General features: G+C 36.9%; 1 protein-coding gene across 1 annotated transcript; it reads left to right on the top strand.

The window, feature by feature from the left end:
• Positions 1-264: 264 nt before the first annotated feature.
• Positions 265-7,096, top strand: LOC149042338 (uncharacterized). Its single transcript, XM_089212933.1, has 7 exons — positions 265-520; positions 1,454-1,731; positions 2,134-2,248; positions 2,542-2,664; positions 3,135-3,177; positions 5,608-5,740; positions 6,137-7,096. The coding sequence occupies exons 1-7, from the start codon at positions 448-450 to the stop codon at positions 6,650-6,652; spliced, it is 1,281 nt and encodes a 426-aa protein (XP_089069059.1). The 5' UTR covers positions 265-447; the 3' UTR covers positions 6,653-7,096.
• The last annotated feature ends 10,883 nt before the right edge of the window (positions 7,097-17,979 follow it).

The raw sequence follows: 17,979 nt of genomic DNA, 5'->3' as shown, positions 1-17,979 counted from the left end.
CGCGGCAGTCGACTGGTTTTCACTGCAATAACTCTTAGGCGGAAGTTAAATGTCAGGCCAAAAGGGGGAAAATAAGATTCGTATCTTTCTAATTTTATGGAGAATTATTAGCATAACGTTTTTCCCATTTGCTCTCCTGGTTAATCTAGAAAAATCGATCTTCAGACTTTTTCTTCTGTCTGGTGAAGAAATCAATCATCAATCAACTTGTGAGGACGTCATGTCAAGTCATTTCAATGGTTTCGTTATGTGGACTCAATGCATTAATTACGGACTGGCACATAGACAAAATATATTATATTGGGAAGAAAACAGTAAGGTAACTTTCAAGTTTCCTTTGTTGAAAGGGAGTCAGGAAGATGGAGTCACGAACCAAATTTTGATGCGGACTTTTTACAACAGCTTACACGTCTTTTAAGAATTCAGCCTCAGAGTGCGATCTGAAATATGAAGAATTCGATTTTTTCCTATCATCTGTTACCCCTATGCCTTCTGTTTTCGGCTTCTATCAAGTCGCAAGGTCAGTTTTTAAACGGTAGCTACGAAGAGAAAATTATTCTTCCCTTATTATAGTTGGCGTTTAGCGCCTGCTGTTTGTTTTAAGAGCTGTTTTAGCTTTTCACCTTCATCGTTGAAACTCTAGGCACAATAAAACCGCATCTTTTAGATGTCACTTCTTTCAAGTGCTCAAACAGGTGAATTTCGAGGTGGTAAAATTGATTATAAACATCAGTTTATGCTGCTAAACTGCTGGTAATATGCGTGTTTTCTGGGACTGTTTTGCTCTATACTTCTATTACTCGCCATTTTAGCCCATTTTTAGTGAGTTTGTTGTTTGATTTTTTATGTTCTTAATGAATAACAATGAATAGTTTATACTTAAGAATAGTTCATCCTCATTCGGACAGCTCATCTTTGCTCGCACCGGTTTTTTTTAAGTCAACTTTTCTTCAAATAAATACTCAATTGCTTTCATGCCCAAGGAATATAAATATATTTCTGACTCTTAATCGATATGTAACCTTTGTAATAGTGATCCAATCGCAGAACGAGAAGTCTTTAAATGAAGCTGTAGCGCAATAAAGACTGCAAAAGTTCTCTGTTAGTGTGGGCAGCTTAACCTAACCCTAAGACGCGTTTCGTCGACGTATTAATAATAGATGTTCTGCGGGTGGCAGGACAGATAGATGCGACCGAGAAATGAAACAAAAACACCTTGAGGCCAAAATAAACCGAAGAGGAAGGAAAATGGATGAATGGGTTAAAATGAGGAATGTGAAATATCGAGACGGATGAAACATAGAGAGCTTATGAAAATTTGTTATAATAATTTTATTATCATTGTATTTTATCAAGAAAAATATAAACTGACAGTATTTAAATTATCAGTATCATCATCTTTTTTTATCTACTAATCTTTTTGTTTATTTATGAATTTTTCAAAATTCCCAAGACTTCTCTGACACAGACCAATGCCGCATTTTGGAGTTTACGCCTGAAAAAGCATTTAACGGCAAACGTCTCATAAACCACGTGATTCGGATCGCTGAGGTTATGAAAAAGGAGTTTTGTGAAAACGTATGTTTTATGGAACCCAACTGCGTCAGCATTAATCTTGAAAAACGAGTGGATGGAAATGGAAACTACAAATGTGAACTGAATAACGCTACTCACGAAGGACATGAAGACGAGTTGAAGAAGGAAGAGAATTATTTCTACCATGCAGCTGAGGTAGTTGCCACTTCATTTAAAATTTACCATTTCATAAGAGCAAATACTTTTATGGTTATAACATCAAACTGATGCAAAATTTTAAATTATTGCACTTTTATATCAATATCCGGCATCATCAATTTTGTCATCATCAAGATTATCATCATCGTTATCGTTATAATTATCACTAACATTTTCATTACTATTATCATTATCATTACATTTTCATCACATCATAATTTTCATCATTATCGTCATTATCATTGTTACCGTGTAACAAACTAAGCACCCTTTTGTTTCTAGTTTAGTTTTATCTATTAGCCTTATAAATTTAAATGAGAGAGATAAATCTGAAAATAGTCAATTACCAACCAATTTATTTTTATCATGGTGATACATATTTCTTCTTTTTGGCTTCAGAGCGCATGCGTTAAAAACCATTGCAAGAACAACGCCATCTGTCAAAGCGGTTTTACCGACAAGGGATTTCGCTGTATGTGTACTGCTGGATTCAAAGGTCAAAACTGCGACAAAGGTAAACCTTAGTATCATTTGGTTGATCAAAACCTACAAAACGATCCAGAGTCGTGTAAAAAAAAGATCGTCTTTCAGCAGACGCAGACTAAACATGCGCAGTCTACCCATTAAGTGGATCTTATCCAGAAAAATTGCATGAAAAAGCTAATTCTAGGCCGTGTTTATTGTTTCCTGAAATTAAGAGCGTATTCGTTTGGCGGACAAAGGCAATGCTAGATGATTATCTTTTTGATCGAATGTTGAAAAATATTGAATATGTTATTGACAATTAAGATAAAGAAACATTTTCAGATGTCAATGAGTGTACCGAGGGATCACATGGCTGCAGTGCTGATGCTGTGTGCATCAATACCGAGGGATTCTATAACTGCTCGTGTAAACCTGGATACTCTGGAGATGGACGAACATGCAAAGGTAAACTTGACTAAAGTCTTGCATTGCTTTGTAAAACGAAAGAAAAGAAAGTATTCCCAACAACGTTTGAACTTTTTACAAGATCGAAATGATCATGTGTTTTCCCACTTTTCAGCTTGCAAATACACAACAATCTACTTTGTTCACTGCACACGATAAAGTTATCACTTTTCACCACCTTACTCCTCCCCTCGCTCCGCCTAACGTCGATTTAAATAAGTACTTGGTTACAGATTGAAATAAATAAATAAAAAATACTACGAGATCTTCTTAAGCAACCAGCATTATTCAAAAAATTCACTCACATCGATTGACATTTACTGAGTTAGAATTGATCAGTTTTGAACTAATCTTAAACATCCAGAGCAGTACGCGTATCAGGATAGATACATCATCAGATTGGGCTTTGCATTCATAAAATCTGCAATATGCGCATAACCTTTGATATTCTGTTCTTCATCTTATTATAGGTCTGGTCTTTCATTCTTGTAAAGAGATTTTAGAAAACCAAGGGTAAGTCATTATTGATAATTCTTATCGATAGCTTGGTTGGAGTTGAGGAGTAAGAACAAAAATAATATACTACGGTAAAAACTCACCATTACTGCCACCTAAGAGATAGAGGAAAAAGACGATCAATAAAGGATGCTTTAATACAAAGGTTGTGGTGTGATAACACCTTTTATTGTTTTTTTAGAGGGCACGGTAACGAATCCTGCAATCTGATTGGTTCTTTACCCGGTCAGTATTTTCCTATCTCTGCCTAGGGCCACGGTAACGCTTTCGTGAGTCGCCAAGTACATTCCAACTTTCGTTGTCATTTTTCATAAATATACCTCGTTTTCTGGCTGGGCTGTATTTTTAAGCAAACACGTCGGTCACTACCTCAAGCCGATAAATAACTTATGAATCCTCTCTTTTCTCTCTCTCAAATCACTTTGGTTGACAGAAAAATATTGGTTTCAGAATGAATTTGTATAAACAATAGTGTCATTACGTTGGTTGACAAGCGGCCTAAAAACTGTCTGCAATTAATTTTAATCGTTCACAAAAAGTACCCAGAAAGTTAAAACGTGAGGTATTTGATTACAGTTAAACTGAACGATGGAACTTTAATATAATATCTGAATTTTCTCGAGAAAATTGTTAGTAGAGAAAGAGCGAGCAAAGTTTTAATTTAAGTTCTACAACAAATATAGGCTCCCGGTGAGTCTTTCCAATTCCGTTCAATTTGGACATTTGTACCGTAAATTACACAACAGAAACTGAAGGAATTTTTTGAGAAAAGGCCGCATTAAATTCCCTTGCGTCTCGTTGGAGTGTGCCGTTCGAATTTAGTTTTTGTGAAGGAAAGACCAGATTTACACACTCCATTGCAGCAAACAAACGAGCGAACTCTCACAACTTCAAAATAAAAAAGTTGAATTTACTCACAATTACATTCCTCGCCGTTTACTTAATGAACAGAGGTAAATCTTCGTACATGAATGAATCGTCGATGAGAGTGAATAATACTTTCCGTTAGATTATTGACTGATTTTGAAGAAAACATTGTCGTGACATATACAGTCCTTGCCGAACTAGTTCCGTTGTTTTTCAAATGCTCTTATGCTTTTTTTTTTTCTTACGCGCTCTCTAATTGACAGGTGTCAGATTGTGACAGATACTTGTAAAAATAATGTTTCAAAGTTTGTTTGGAAGCCTTTTAAATCACCTTTATCGTTACGGAAATGAAAATGTTTCGCTGAGGCATCTCTCTTTAATTTGCTTCACCTCTATTTTAACTACCATTTACTCGCTCAAAAATTGTTCAGTTTATGGAAGATCTTGCCGTATTAACAGCTCTAAATCATTCGGGTTCTTTCGGAGAGAATTTCGTCAAGTTTAAAAACAATAAATATGTTATTTACCGGCTAAGGGTCGGTCCGTATGGTGAAAAACTGTGACCTCGGTCTTGAAAATGCTGCCCTCGGCCTACGGCCTCGGGCAGTATTTTCAAGACCTCGGTCACAGTTTTTCACCATACGGACCTCCCAGCCGGCAAATAACCCATATTTATCGTATCTCCCAGTTAATACGTACGCTATGATTGGTCAGTTTAATGGGCTGTATTTCACTGTACGGCCTACTAAATTCAAAATTTTGTTTGAATTGAAATCTTCGCCCTCCATTACCTCTATTAGAACTCAGAGGTATCTTAATTATCTTACTAATCTCTTTTTCTTTGTCGTTACTATAAGTTACGGAATCTCGTTTTTCCCACTCGGATTTAAGGGCCCACGCTTGATAAATACTTGGTCCATAACCTACAGCACAGACCTCGCACTCAGTTAGCAAGAGGTGTTTAACTTTGAAGCATAGATAATTTTCTCATGGAAAAGCGCTGATGGTAGCAATCGAGAAGTCCGTTACAACATTTAACGTAATTATAAGAATGGAAATCAAACAGTAAAAAAATGCCAACACTACAGATTGAGTAATAATATCGACGAAGACAAAAGATAAGTATTTTCTCTTGTGTAAATGAGTCTATCAAAGGTTCTATGGAGGAGCGCGCTGTCGATTATTTGGTTTATTTTTTAATCAGTTCTCTGCTATCAGGTCTATCTAGGAGACCTTAAAAAGTTTTATCGTGTAATAATAACAATTTTTATTGAAAAACAATTTGACCAAAATTCTCCGGATGAAGGCGGTGCGCAATAGCGTGAGTTGGGCCGCAAAACGCCGTACTACCCTGCGCTATTAGCTCATGCAACAAAGAGGATAAAAGGAAGAGATGCATGGATATGCTTAAGTTTCATTAAATTCTCGGTGTGTACGCCAAATACCTTCTATCCGGCCTTCTTACTCAATTAAAAAAAGCTATTCTTTCACTTACTCAGAAGAAAATTAACAGTTACGCGGAGTAACACGTAACACTAAGAAAAAACGGCTTTACCACAGGTCACAAGAAAATAAAGCTTACCCAATTCGAGTGAATAATAAGAAGATCTATGTTTACTGTCACATGACTGATGACCCTGAGGGTTGCAGAGGTGGAGGATGGACGCTGGTCATGAAAATCGACGGCACAAAGGTATCTCGTCTCTCGTCATTCTTACTCGTAAGCCAGATGTTCGCTTTAGAGAAAACATCTGGCATGTGACTTATTCATGAAAAAAGTTATCAAACGTTTGTGCAACAAAAGGTTAAACCATTTCTTGATCTAATTATCATGCACACCACGCACTCGAATCGATATTTACAATACAATTGCCGTAGCTATCTGCCATTTGTACCCCCTTACCATGAACTGCCTAGAAGAGATCATCATTACTTTTCAGGCAAGACATCTTGAACCTCGAGTTAAACAGATGAATTACGTTCGCCACTCTTACCGTAAAACGTTTTGATCGATACCACTCGTTTTAGTTCTTATTTGCCTCTGAATTCTACCATCAATCAATTTTATTTCAAATTTTCCATCTTTTAGCCAACCTTCCACTATGATTCCCAACGTTGGAGTAACATGGATGACTTCAATCCTCAAGGAGGGGAGAATGGGTTTGATTCACAAGAGACCAAGCTACCGACCTACTGGAACACGTCCTTCTCCAAGATCTGCCTTGGAATGAAGCTCGGTGATCTGTTCAGTTTCATTACCATCCGGAAGCAAGCCAGCTCTTTGTACTCTGTGATTGCGGACGGGCAATATCGTGAAACGTCACTGGGTCGTGACACGTGGAAGTCGCTGATTGGCCCTGAGGCCTCCCTACAAGAAAAATGTAATAAGGAGGGGTTCAATGCTTTGGCTAAAGAAGGGTTTTCCAAAGCAAGAATTGGTATCATTGCAAACAATGATGGTTTTTGCAACACCTGTGATTCCAGAATTGGCTTTGGCACAGGTGGGAAAGGTGACGACTCAAACACTTGTGGGAACGAGGCACAGCACGGAGGAGATAATGAAGACAAACACATCAAAACAATTGGGTACATCTTGGTTCAGTGACAAGGAAATCAATATAATCTCCAAGACATGGAAAGAAAAAAAACTAGTAAACAGCACTAAAGGATTTGCAAATATGTATATGTAGCATAAGGAGCATAAAGAAATTCGGCGCCGAGTCTGAATTGATTTAGTTTAAGGACGGAGCTAACTATAGCTAACTATAGTCTATATTCTCTATTCCCATGGCTGCAGCTGAATACCTTTACAAGACGATGATTTAACCTATTTTTGACTACGGTGATGTTGCTTGTTGTTTCAGAACCACCTTATCTAACTAATTATACTTATTTTAATGCCTTTTTACACACAGTTTCGACTGCACGTTGTAGTGACATTCGTATTCCGAAAGTCAACCTTGTGGTTGCTAATAGATCCCTATAAAGTACCGGTGCGATGGAATTTAACGGTCTTCCTTGTCATATTAAAACAAAGAAATTCCTCACTGAATGCTCAAGGGAAACTAAAGACTTTTCCCCTAATTAGATTGTGTGTTTATATGTAGATGGATGCTTCTGTTTATATATTTCCGGCCGTGTGACAGTCCATAGTGAATTTTTACCTTTTACCCCTTTCGTTTTTTTACTCATGTACTCTAATAACAGGACCTCCTTTGATACCAGTGCTTATTACACAAATGGGGTTATCCTGTTTAAATATGATGATGATTATGATGATGATGCTGACGATGATGATGATGGCGATGATGATGATGATTATTATATCATTACCAAATATTTGATGTTCAAGCAAATTTACAGTGACCAATTATACAGCTTATAGCGGAACTCCAGCGTAGCCCCATAATTATACGAAATAGTCAACCCATAAAGCCGAAAAAATTTGGTTGTACGATCGTACGATCGTACAAGGTGCTACTTTTAGCATGCGCGGCCAACTGTACCACGGGCACTATCTTAGCCATTACGTAATGGAAGGGCGAGGGAGGAGGTAATGGCGCGATTGAAGCGAGTCCAGAAAATCGCGCAAGAAAGTTAGAAAGGACACCAAAATAGTCAGAATACGGCGAGAGGAACGCGAAAGAGAACAATAAAGGGCATAAGTAAAAAGGCGAGTATCTAGCGAAGAGCAACGCGAGAAGGAAATACAAAGTCGCTCCTGAAAACAGATTGAAAGAAGTCATCAACAAAGAGAAGCGAACTACAAAGGATCCGCGAAGGAAGAGGAGGTAAGTCGTCTCTTATCTGGGTATTCTCTTACGCTAAGACCTAGAACAAATTCAAACTTTTTTTTTAACCAATCGTCGTTTGATACTAGCTTCAGTTTTTGATTCAACTGATCACTTTTCGGTTAAACATTGACTCAGGCATTCATCGTCTAAAAACCCTTACGCCGGTTCATCGCTCTAATAATATTTCATAGTGTTCGTATTCTTCAAGTAATTTCTTGTCCTTTCGTTTAAAAGTTTAATACAGTCGTGGTGTTATGGGAAAAGAAGTTAACTTACGTATTTTGTTTTGCCTAAAATGTTTTCAAATGGAGGCGAACGGCGTGCGTAAGTGTCTACTTTTTTTTCTCTTCAATTAATTATCGCAGGATTTATTTCTATTCATTTGAAAAATTCGTGCTTTGCCGAAGATGTGTTGTTTTACCTTAAGAACGAAGTAATGGCCTTTCCCAAAATTGAAATAGATTGAGATTGAGTCAGCGATGTCCATGTTTACGTTAAGGCTGACGCGGTAATTTGATTTTGACGATATTGTCATGTGAGAACCCGTCAAACATCTGAGAATCAAATTACAGACCGCAAATGTGTGGTACAAACAAACTCACGGGTAAATGGAGTTGGTTCGAATTCTACAGCGGGTGAGTGAATTTAATTGTTTGGCTGTCGTACTTTTCAGCGCTATGTTTTCATGCTTTCTACTCGATTCGTTCGAACTTCAGGAAATGTTTTGTCTCACAAAACATGGAGCCACTTCCTCTTCGCTTAACATCTCGAGGCGTTATGATGAACATGCCTGCGATACGATTTTTTTCCTTATCCTGGAAACTGAAGAATTAATCTCTAAAATTGGTAGTCATCACATTTTGCAAGAAGCGTCCGAGCTGTGATAGAGCAATTAAACAGGGTTCTGGCAATTTGACCTCGCAGGCGCACTGGTAAGCGTAAATAATTGTTGTTTACAGTTTTCGAATTCAAGAGCAGTTTTTGAGAGTCTGTTTCTGTAACCATCCTGGATATTTATTTTCTGTTAAATTCTTTGAGGTTCAGTCTCGGAATTTCATAAGCGATTATGAATGATAGATTCGTATCGGCACCATAATATAGGGAAATTTTGTCAACATATTAACAGTTTACAATTCGCGAACTATCTCTGTAACCTGCTTGGATATTCTCTTTAGTCACACCCTCGGAATTTTATTAGTAATTAAGAAGGACAAATCCGTATATATAGCACAAGTGAAGCACATCTTAAACTTCCACACGATTTTAGAAAACTATACTTAATTTACTCTCGATAAATAGGCCTGACATAACTCGTTGATTATTTTATTATTTTGTAGCCCCAAAAGCCCGGCTTGTGACTCTGGAAGAACTGAAATTGATCTATTTGATACACAAGGCACCCCTTAAGTAGGAAGGTTAGAATAAAATTGCTTTTATGACCATATATTGCACTCGATTTACAAATGTAGATAATTACTTAAAAAATACCTATTATAGCTGTATTCAGAAGTACAGACATGTAGGCAATATGCTTCTGCTTTATTTTACTGTAAGGGGATTCTTTTTATGTAACATGTATCCATTCCCTTAATCTCCTCTTTAACCTGCCTGCAAATAATTAAATTTTATGTTTTAATTCAAGATAAAACAGAAGTCTTGCAGAGTTCTCATTCCAGATTGAATTCAGGTGAGAACATCAGTAAATAAGTTGAAATCATATGCTTCTTCTGAATCTTTAATTTTATTGCCCTGGGTTTTTTCACAAACCCTATTTTATATCTCTGTGTGATCATGACAGCTAATGATCAACACCTCAGTGAATAGTTGAATAGTTATGCCATATATTAATAGTTTTTTAAATTCTATCTCTATGTTTTTGGCATTTACTATTTTAAAATTCATTAATGGCATTCTTTTTTCATCCTTATAAAGAGATATTGCACATTTCTTCAACCAAAATATGAATTATGAAGTCAACTTAATTTCAATAAGTTTGAAACTTCATTGTACATAAGAACACTTTACTGGAGTATACTGTTATATCTATTTGCTGTCTTTCTGGTTCACATGGTTACCGTATGTGTCTTAACCCTTTAACTCTCAAAATGTCATGAGTAATCCTCCTTACTGTCTGCCATACAATTTATGTAATGTTAGTTTGGAGAATTTGAAATTGGATCAACCAATAATCCCCCTATTGATATTTTTTTCTTAATTCTTGTTACTTGTCTGCTTTTTATCATACTAATAACATAAGGAGAAATTCTGTCTTGGTCACCAGTGGGACTAAATCCTTTAACTCGCAAGATCTCACTAGTAATTTTCCTTACTATCTCCTAAACAGTTCTTGTGATGTTAGTTTGGAGGATTTAGTATTGGATCATCTTATAATCCCCCAACTGATATTTTTCTTCATTCTCATAACTTGTCTGCTTGATATTGTTTTGATATTGTAAGGAGAAATTCTGTCTTGGTCACTCATGGGAGTTAAAGGGTTAAAATGGGGGATTTTATCATATTGTAATGATTAAAATATTCTTATGCTTTCAAATGTAACAAAAAAATGTGATGAGTCTGATGTTATGAAACACTTGCAATGGAAAAACCTGTTGCTGGTAGCTTAATGGTATGTCCTTAATGCTTAAATTTTCATGGGAAATGCTTTTCTTTGAAAGTGGGATGCAGGAGTTTTTAAAGCTGATAGAAAGAAGCCTTTTGCAAGTAATAAAAGGTTAATTGACAATCATATCTTAATACTTGACATGCTTCACTCATACATGTCAGTTGTGAGTACCTACCATTGCAGAGGTGTCTTTAAAAAGGTTTTTTTTTTACACAAGGCAACCTCCAGGGTGGAAGAGTAAAAGAGCATAGAATGATGTTTAATTGGCATTTGTACTTACTGCAATCATAGGTAATCGGTCATTTCGCGCAAAAGACTTTTCGCACAAGTCTTTTAGCGCAAGTTTCGGACCGTTCGCACAATTCTTAGTGGTCATTTCGCGCAATAATTATAAGTGAGAAACATCAATATAAAAGGTATACTGATTGATACTGATAAGACGTTTCACCTTCACATGTCACTTTCGATAAGATCCAATGGCGAGAACGTAGACATTTATTTACGTACTAACTTCAACTAGATCGAAATGCTCCTGAACACGATCACTATTCTTACTCGAAGAAAGGAAAGCTACAAATCTCTCTCTCCATGAAAATGCAAAGATTGGAACGACTACTTCCTTTTTCCTACAACCTTTTAGTTTTCACTGTACATCATCCACTACAAACATGCAAACATGACGACCCACGCTAAGGACACATGTTGATTTCGAAAGTTATTGTCACCGGTCCTTCCCTCCTTGTTCGATCGCCTTCAAACAGCATGTTTTATCGATCTCCAAGAGTTTCAAATAAAGCTATTGAAAACTTGCTTCTTATATCTTCGTTATATAATGACAGTTTGGCGTACTGGTAATATGTACAGCAAAAACAGTTAAACGTTAAAAACTCGATATTCAGAGAGTGCTTCACATTTTATGCAAACGCTCGCAGTATCGTCAACAAACTCTACCTACTTGAGTTGGAAATGTCTCAGAGGAACTACGATTTAATTGTACCAACTGAGACGCATTTGGACCATTCCATTCTCGACTCCGAAATTTTCCCTTCACACTACACTGTCTTCAGGAAAGATCGTACGACCAATGGCCGTCATGGCGGTGGTGTGTTAATTGCAGTTCGAGATTGCATTCCAGCTACTCTTCGCGTAACTCATCAGTGTGAGTCTGAATTGCTTTTCATTGACTTGCTCTTCTCTCACGAGCGGCGGATAACCCTTGGTGTGTGCTATCGGCCCCCTGGAGGAGATACAAAGCCTTTAGAAGACCTCCGGATCTGTATTCAAGAATTGAATTCAACAGCCGAATTAATTCTGCTCGGAGATTTTAACCTGCCGGACATTGATTGGTCATGCAATAGAGCTCTGCATCAATCAGATATTTATGTTCATTTAATTGACATAATCCAGGATAATTTCTTAACGCAATTAGTCAGAGAGGCTTCAAGGAATCAGAATATTCTGGACTTAGTTATTTCAACTTCGCCAGATATTGTGGATCGATTACTCGATGGAGATTGTTTTTCTGATCACAGATCCCTTAGTTTCAGGATCCTCTGCTCGCCTTATGTACAGCGTAAATCCCAGAAGCTTCTCTATTCGTACAGCAAGACTGACTGGACACATTTGAAGTCTTTATTATCTTATATTCCTTGGAGCTGTACCTTTTTCGATGATGACATTGATTATAACTGGTCCTGCTGGAAAGACTTGTTCTTTACAGCTATGGATCAATGTATTCCCTTGTGTCAAAGCAAGAGAAAAAGTAACACACTTTGGATAACAAAGGACCTCATTAACCTGTGCAGGAAAAAGAAATCGCTTTATAGCAAAGCTCGAAAAAGTGCCAATCCCGTCCTTTGGGAGAAATACCGAAAGCTAAACAATGCTGTGAAAAGAGAATGCAACCAAACTCGCTGGACTTACATCAATAACATGGCCTCGGAACTTGACTTCAGTGGTGATTCTAAACCTTTCTGGAATTACGTTAAGCGTAAACGCAATGGTACTAATAATTTAGTATCCTTAAATGTTGGCGACAAAGTCTTGACAGATGATTCTAGCATTGCTAGCAGCTTAAACTCGTACTTTTCCTCTGTATTCACTACTGAGGACCTCGCAAATATGCCTTCATTAGAACCTACAGTCAGCGAGAAACTCGATGTTATTTCCTGCACTTCTGGCGAAGTAATGAAATGTCTCAAGTCCCTCAAACCGAACAAGTCCCCGGGGCCAGATCGTATTTCACCAGTAATTTTAAGATCGTGCGCATCGGAGTTAGCTCCTTCGATCTCATATTTGGTAAACAAATCTTTCCAGCTTGGGAATTTGCCCGAAAACTGGAGGCCAGCAGATATTGTTCCACTCCATAAGAAAGGTTCTAAACACTTGAGAGAAAACTACCGTCCAATCTCACTTACCTCTATCGTATGCAAGATCAGCGACAAAAATTGTACGAAATAGGAAAACATCCTTTTGGCATAACCTAGACGTGATAAACCCATACTAATTTGGTTTTCTGCAGGGCAGGTCAACTACGACTCAATTACTCTCAACTATCCACGACTTTGCGAAATCGAGAAATTCATCTTTTGCAACAGACGTCATCTTCTTGGATCTCGTCAAGGCTTTTGACAGTGTTCCCCACGAGCGCCTACTTATTAAACTACGTAGCCTTGGTATTGTAGGAAACTTATCAACTGGCTAAGGCACCTCCTCACCTGCCGTAAGCAACGAGTTGTTGTTAGAGGTACCTTTTCTTGATGGGCGCCCGTGGTATCTGGTACCCCGCAGGGCACCATCCTTGGCCCAATTTTATTCGTGTCATACCTAAACGATATTGCTGACTGTGTTTCGTCCAATATTAAATTGTATGCGGATGACACTAAGATCTATAGAGAACTCCGTAATCCGACTTCTGACATACAAACACTTCAATCTGATCTTGATAGCCTCGGCCACTGGGCGAATACATGGCAATTACGTTTCAATGAGGAAAAGTGTGAAGCAATGCGTATAACGCATTCCCGTGAAAAATCGTCTACGGATTACACTCTCGGCTCGACCTTAAAGGATGTTAATAGCTTTAAAGAGTTGTAATCTCAAAAGATCTCTCCTGGTCTCAACACATCAGTATCATAGAAAACAAAGCCAACCAAGTCCTGGGACTCGTTAGGCGGATTGTTGGAACAGCCAATACAAGTACTTTTTCACTGCTTTACAAATCTTTGGTGAGACCTCTATTAGAGTATGCTGTACCAGTGTGGAATCCCTACCTTGTGAAAGATATACATGCAATCAAGAACGTGCAACGCCGTGCATCGAGATTAGCTCTCAGACAGAAACGAGGTGAAATGCCGTACGAGGAACGATGTAACATTTTAAATTGGCCTCTTTTATCCACACGGAGAACCTACTTTTCACTTGTGGAATGTTACAAGATTGTGTTTGGCCTCTCCCATTTTTAAAATTGTAAACATTAGATAGTTCCTTTCTTCTTCTTCATTTTTTTTTCTTCTGTGTACATAGCTCTACATTTGTTACTTTTTATTTTTTATTCAGGGGAGTTGTTTTATAGGGCTAACCTCCAAACTCCCCTTTTCAAATTTTTATATATAAATTTATTTGTATATAGAATTTGAATAAAGGTGTATCGAATGTCGGCACGTGCAAGTGTTGTGATTTGACAACTTGAACGTGTTAGTGTAGGGAGAAACTAGTGATCTTGTAGAAAGACAAGTTCGATCTGTAATCTTTTCAATGATCGTAAAGTTTAATACATCTATCAAGTAGTAACCTTGCAAATTATTCTATTAACAATTACTCAAGCGATGGAGAGTTCAGTATCGATCGATAAGCGTCATAGCGACCGTGATATAAACAAATGATTTCACGAAATTTTTAAGAATTCAAAATAATTCAAAGGTTATACACTAGTAACTAGTAATAACTAATAGTAATGACATAACTAGTAATTTTGTCAGCGACTTTCACCCTTCGATACATTATTCCTGTTTCATTTTGTATTTATTATAGCATCATATTCATCCTTTGTTTTCTTTTAGAGTCATATTTGGAAGACCCTTCATTAGGAGACATCAGTGAATCCTCCTTCCATGTTACGTTTGAGAAAATTGAAGATGCAACCAAACACGGTAAAGTTAAACTGGTCGACAGTCGTGGCTACGGATACAAAGATTCAACGTAGAAAGAAAGATTTGTTCCTTTCTTCAAGTAAGAATAGTCATCTTGTTCACAAGCGTTTCGATCTAGTTGAAGGTATTACGCAAATAAATGTCTACGTTCTCGCCGTTGGATCTTATAGAAAGTGACATGTGAAGGTGAAATGTCTCATCAGTATCAATTAGTATACCTTTTATATTGATATTTCTCACTTATAATTATTGTGCGAAATGACCACTAAGAATAATACCTAATTACATGATGTCTCTGACCCTTTACACCCCAATATCAGAATGCATATTCTCCATACTGTTCTCTATATATTTCCTTATGTGCTAGCAAGAAGAATTTGTTTAACAATCAAGAGGTTCTTCAGTTGATTATCATTTCCTTTATTCTCATGACCTTAATGTGTAACTCAGGGATGGTATTGAAAGGAGAAATTAGATGCTAGCCACTCTCAGGGATTGAAGTGTTATTAACTGTACACATTTTTATGTATATGCTCCTCACATTTGTTGGCAACAATAGCTAAGATTGTTAGGAAAGCAAACAAACAGAAGACAGTGAAATGAGGGAAACTGTAAACTTTACCATGTGATAAAAAAAAAACATCACAGAATACTTAAGAGGGGAAACTTGAATTCAAATTTGTAATTCTCCTTACTGTCAACTAGACAATTCTTAAAATGTTAGTTCTAAGAATTTAGTATTGGATCAACTAATTATCTCCAAATTCATATTTTTCTTTATTCTCATCACTTATCTGATTCATATTGTATTGATATTGTTAGGATCATTTATTCATTATGGTTTGTTTACCTGGAAAGGCAATTGTTATTATAGCCTCACAGATGTTTTTGTTGCAATCCCAATTAACATTCATAACAAAGTTTCATTTAACATAGAATGTTTCAAGAACTCTCTTCTTTTCTCATCGATACCATTTACTATTCCTGGAGCACAATTAAAGGTAGCAAGTTACTTTAAAAAATTATAACTTTTGATTCAGGAAATTAATTGAATATGTGAGTAACATTTGATGTTTTCACATGTAACAGGATGATCAAGCTGATGATAGCCTTAAAAAGGATTGAACTCCACTGTAAGAATTAGGTGACTAATTTGGAAACTTGAGCACTTGGTAAATACACCTTGGCTTGCAGTTCTGATGATTACAGTTTGCTGAGATAATTTAAATGTTATTCCCCACGCTGGAACCTTCCACTTGACCTGTACAATCAAGTGTTATGAAATAACTTTCGAAAAATGCATTTGTGTTGGCAGAACTGTTGTAAATACAGTACAACCTAGAGACACAAATGAATGATTTTCTGTAAGCATGAACATTTGGGAGAAGTTATGGTGGGAAATGACCCTTCTTTTGCTAGGATGCATAGGGTCTGATGATTGTAATGTATATCTTTTCGTTTTCAAACTTTCAACTTTGTGTTAATTGTAGCTGTTTACCACATCTATTTTCTGTACCATAAGCCCTCAAAAGTTGAAGCAGGTCAGTCAATAACCTGACTTCCTCTGTTTGGAATAGTGATTATATAATTTTGTGTAAGTTACCATACTGTAACATGTACTATTATTATTTAGATGGAATTAAATACACTAGCTCAAGCTTTCATTAATGCATGGTGTTTCTTATCAATGGTCCTACCCAAACTGAACATCGAAATAAGGAGTTGGTCATAAGATATGACTAGCATGTGTGTAGTTGTGAGAACATCGTCCCCAGGTCCAGACTTCGTCGATTCTTCCCCACCTCCCCACCCCCCGAACTGGTCTTTCAATCCATTGAAGAAACTCTTCTTCAGCCAGTGCTTAAGACTTTCATTACAGTTTTTATTCAGTATAACGAAGGGCTGGAAAATAAACTAACGAGAGCTCCGCTTTTAGGCTTGGCTAAATCTATTTATTATTAATATTTTACAAGACATTGTTCATAAATACAATAATACTTTTCACAACACTATTAAAATGACTCCAAGTGAGACACAAAAGAAAGAGAAAGTTAAATTTAACAAAAAGGTATTTCATAAAGGTTACACCCAAAACTGAACTGTAGAAATATTTGTTGTAAATTCAATAGAGCCAACAACGCCAGTGACCTAAAAAAATCAATAATTGAAAGGGTGAAAATGTGACAGGTAGCTTTTATGAAAAAGAATTGCAAAAATCACATGATCAAGAACTTTTTAGAATAGAAAGGGTCGCAAAACTCCATCCATTCGCCGTAACAATTTCTAAATTAGTTAAAGTAACCAAAAATCATAACTATTGTCATTTCTGAATCACAGGTTGTGTTTTGTAGTTGTTAATGTTGGCTGCAACCTCGTTAATCTCGGTCTGTGAACATTTTTCTGTATAAAAATAATTATGGGAACCAATTTGATTTTGAAATTACATATGTATTCCCTTAGCTACGATCTAAGCTTTCCTTGGCCTGGCCATGAGCAATTAGGGATGGCAAATGAACAAAATTGTTTATCATATCATTAATCAGAGATTTCCAGCACTTTGAAAATCCGTAACAACACACGTGAAAAAATACGATACGATTTTATGTTTGATATCGCCAATCAACTGCTGACACGTCAATCGCCTTTCGCGCCACTTCGTCATGTTGATGAAGGAATGGCAAAACCTTCACCATTCTCAATATAACGTCTTTTGTTAAAATGTTCCCGGATTATGGCTGCTAAAACACTTCACAATTCCTATCGTTTACAAACAGTGACATTCAAAATTTCATAGAAGGGGAAAAATACGAAAATAAAAACTCGAAGTTGCGTAATCAGTGGCTTTAGAACTGGCATTTCTCGCGGCTGAGAACGAAAATCGATAACTGGAAGGTCTGTCACAAGCCGATTTTCGCCATGCTCATCTTTCTTCTGTCGTTAAGGAGAAAGTTACTCCCATCGTTTGCTTTTGTAATGATTTAACGCATTTTTTTTTTATCTTGAGCCCAATCGCCAACGCACTTAACGACTTAACGACTTTTTTTCGCGGATTACGGATCCAATTTTTTTCATTTACTAATGAAGTCGACTTTCTTTGTCAGTAGAGGGCTATTTCCGTTATGTATTAAACAAAACAATACGTGGTTATTCCATGGCCTATTTCTATTACAATTACATGGCCTATTACGAAGTTCGTGACAGGACGTAAAACATCTTTCCCTATTTTTTACCGAGCTCAAACCTTTCCATCTCTCTTATTCTACTTACAAAAATGATGCAATAGACTTTGCTGATCTTTGCAGTATGCAGGACACGTGTCATATTATCTTCGTAATAGGCCTCGCTCACCGTGAAGGCCATGCGC

The sequence above is a fragment of the Pocillopora damicornis genome, chromosome 7 (assembly GCF_964200805.1).
Source record: "Pocillopora damicornis chromosome 7, jaPocDami1.2, whole genome shotgun sequence".
Lineage (NCBI taxonomy): Eukaryota > Metazoa > Cnidaria > Anthozoa > Scleractinia > Pocilloporidae > Pocillopora > Pocillopora damicornis.
This window is presented reverse-complemented; position numbering and strand designations above follow the sequence as displayed.

Excerpts from the sequence above, each read along its gene's own strand:
- LOC149042338 (XM_089212933.1), top strand. The coding sequence starts at position 448 with ATGAAGAATTCGATTTTTTCCTATCATCTGTTACCCCTATGCCTTCTG. Across the intron at positions 521-1,453 it reads GGCTTCTATCAAGTCGCAAG|ACTTCTCTGACACAGACCAA; the intron begins GTCAGTTTTTAA and ends AAAATTCCCAAG. Across the intron at positions 2,249-2,541 it reads AGGTCAAAACTGCGACAAAG|ATGTCAATGAGTGTACCGAG; the intron begins GTAAACCTTAGT and ends AAACATTTTCAG.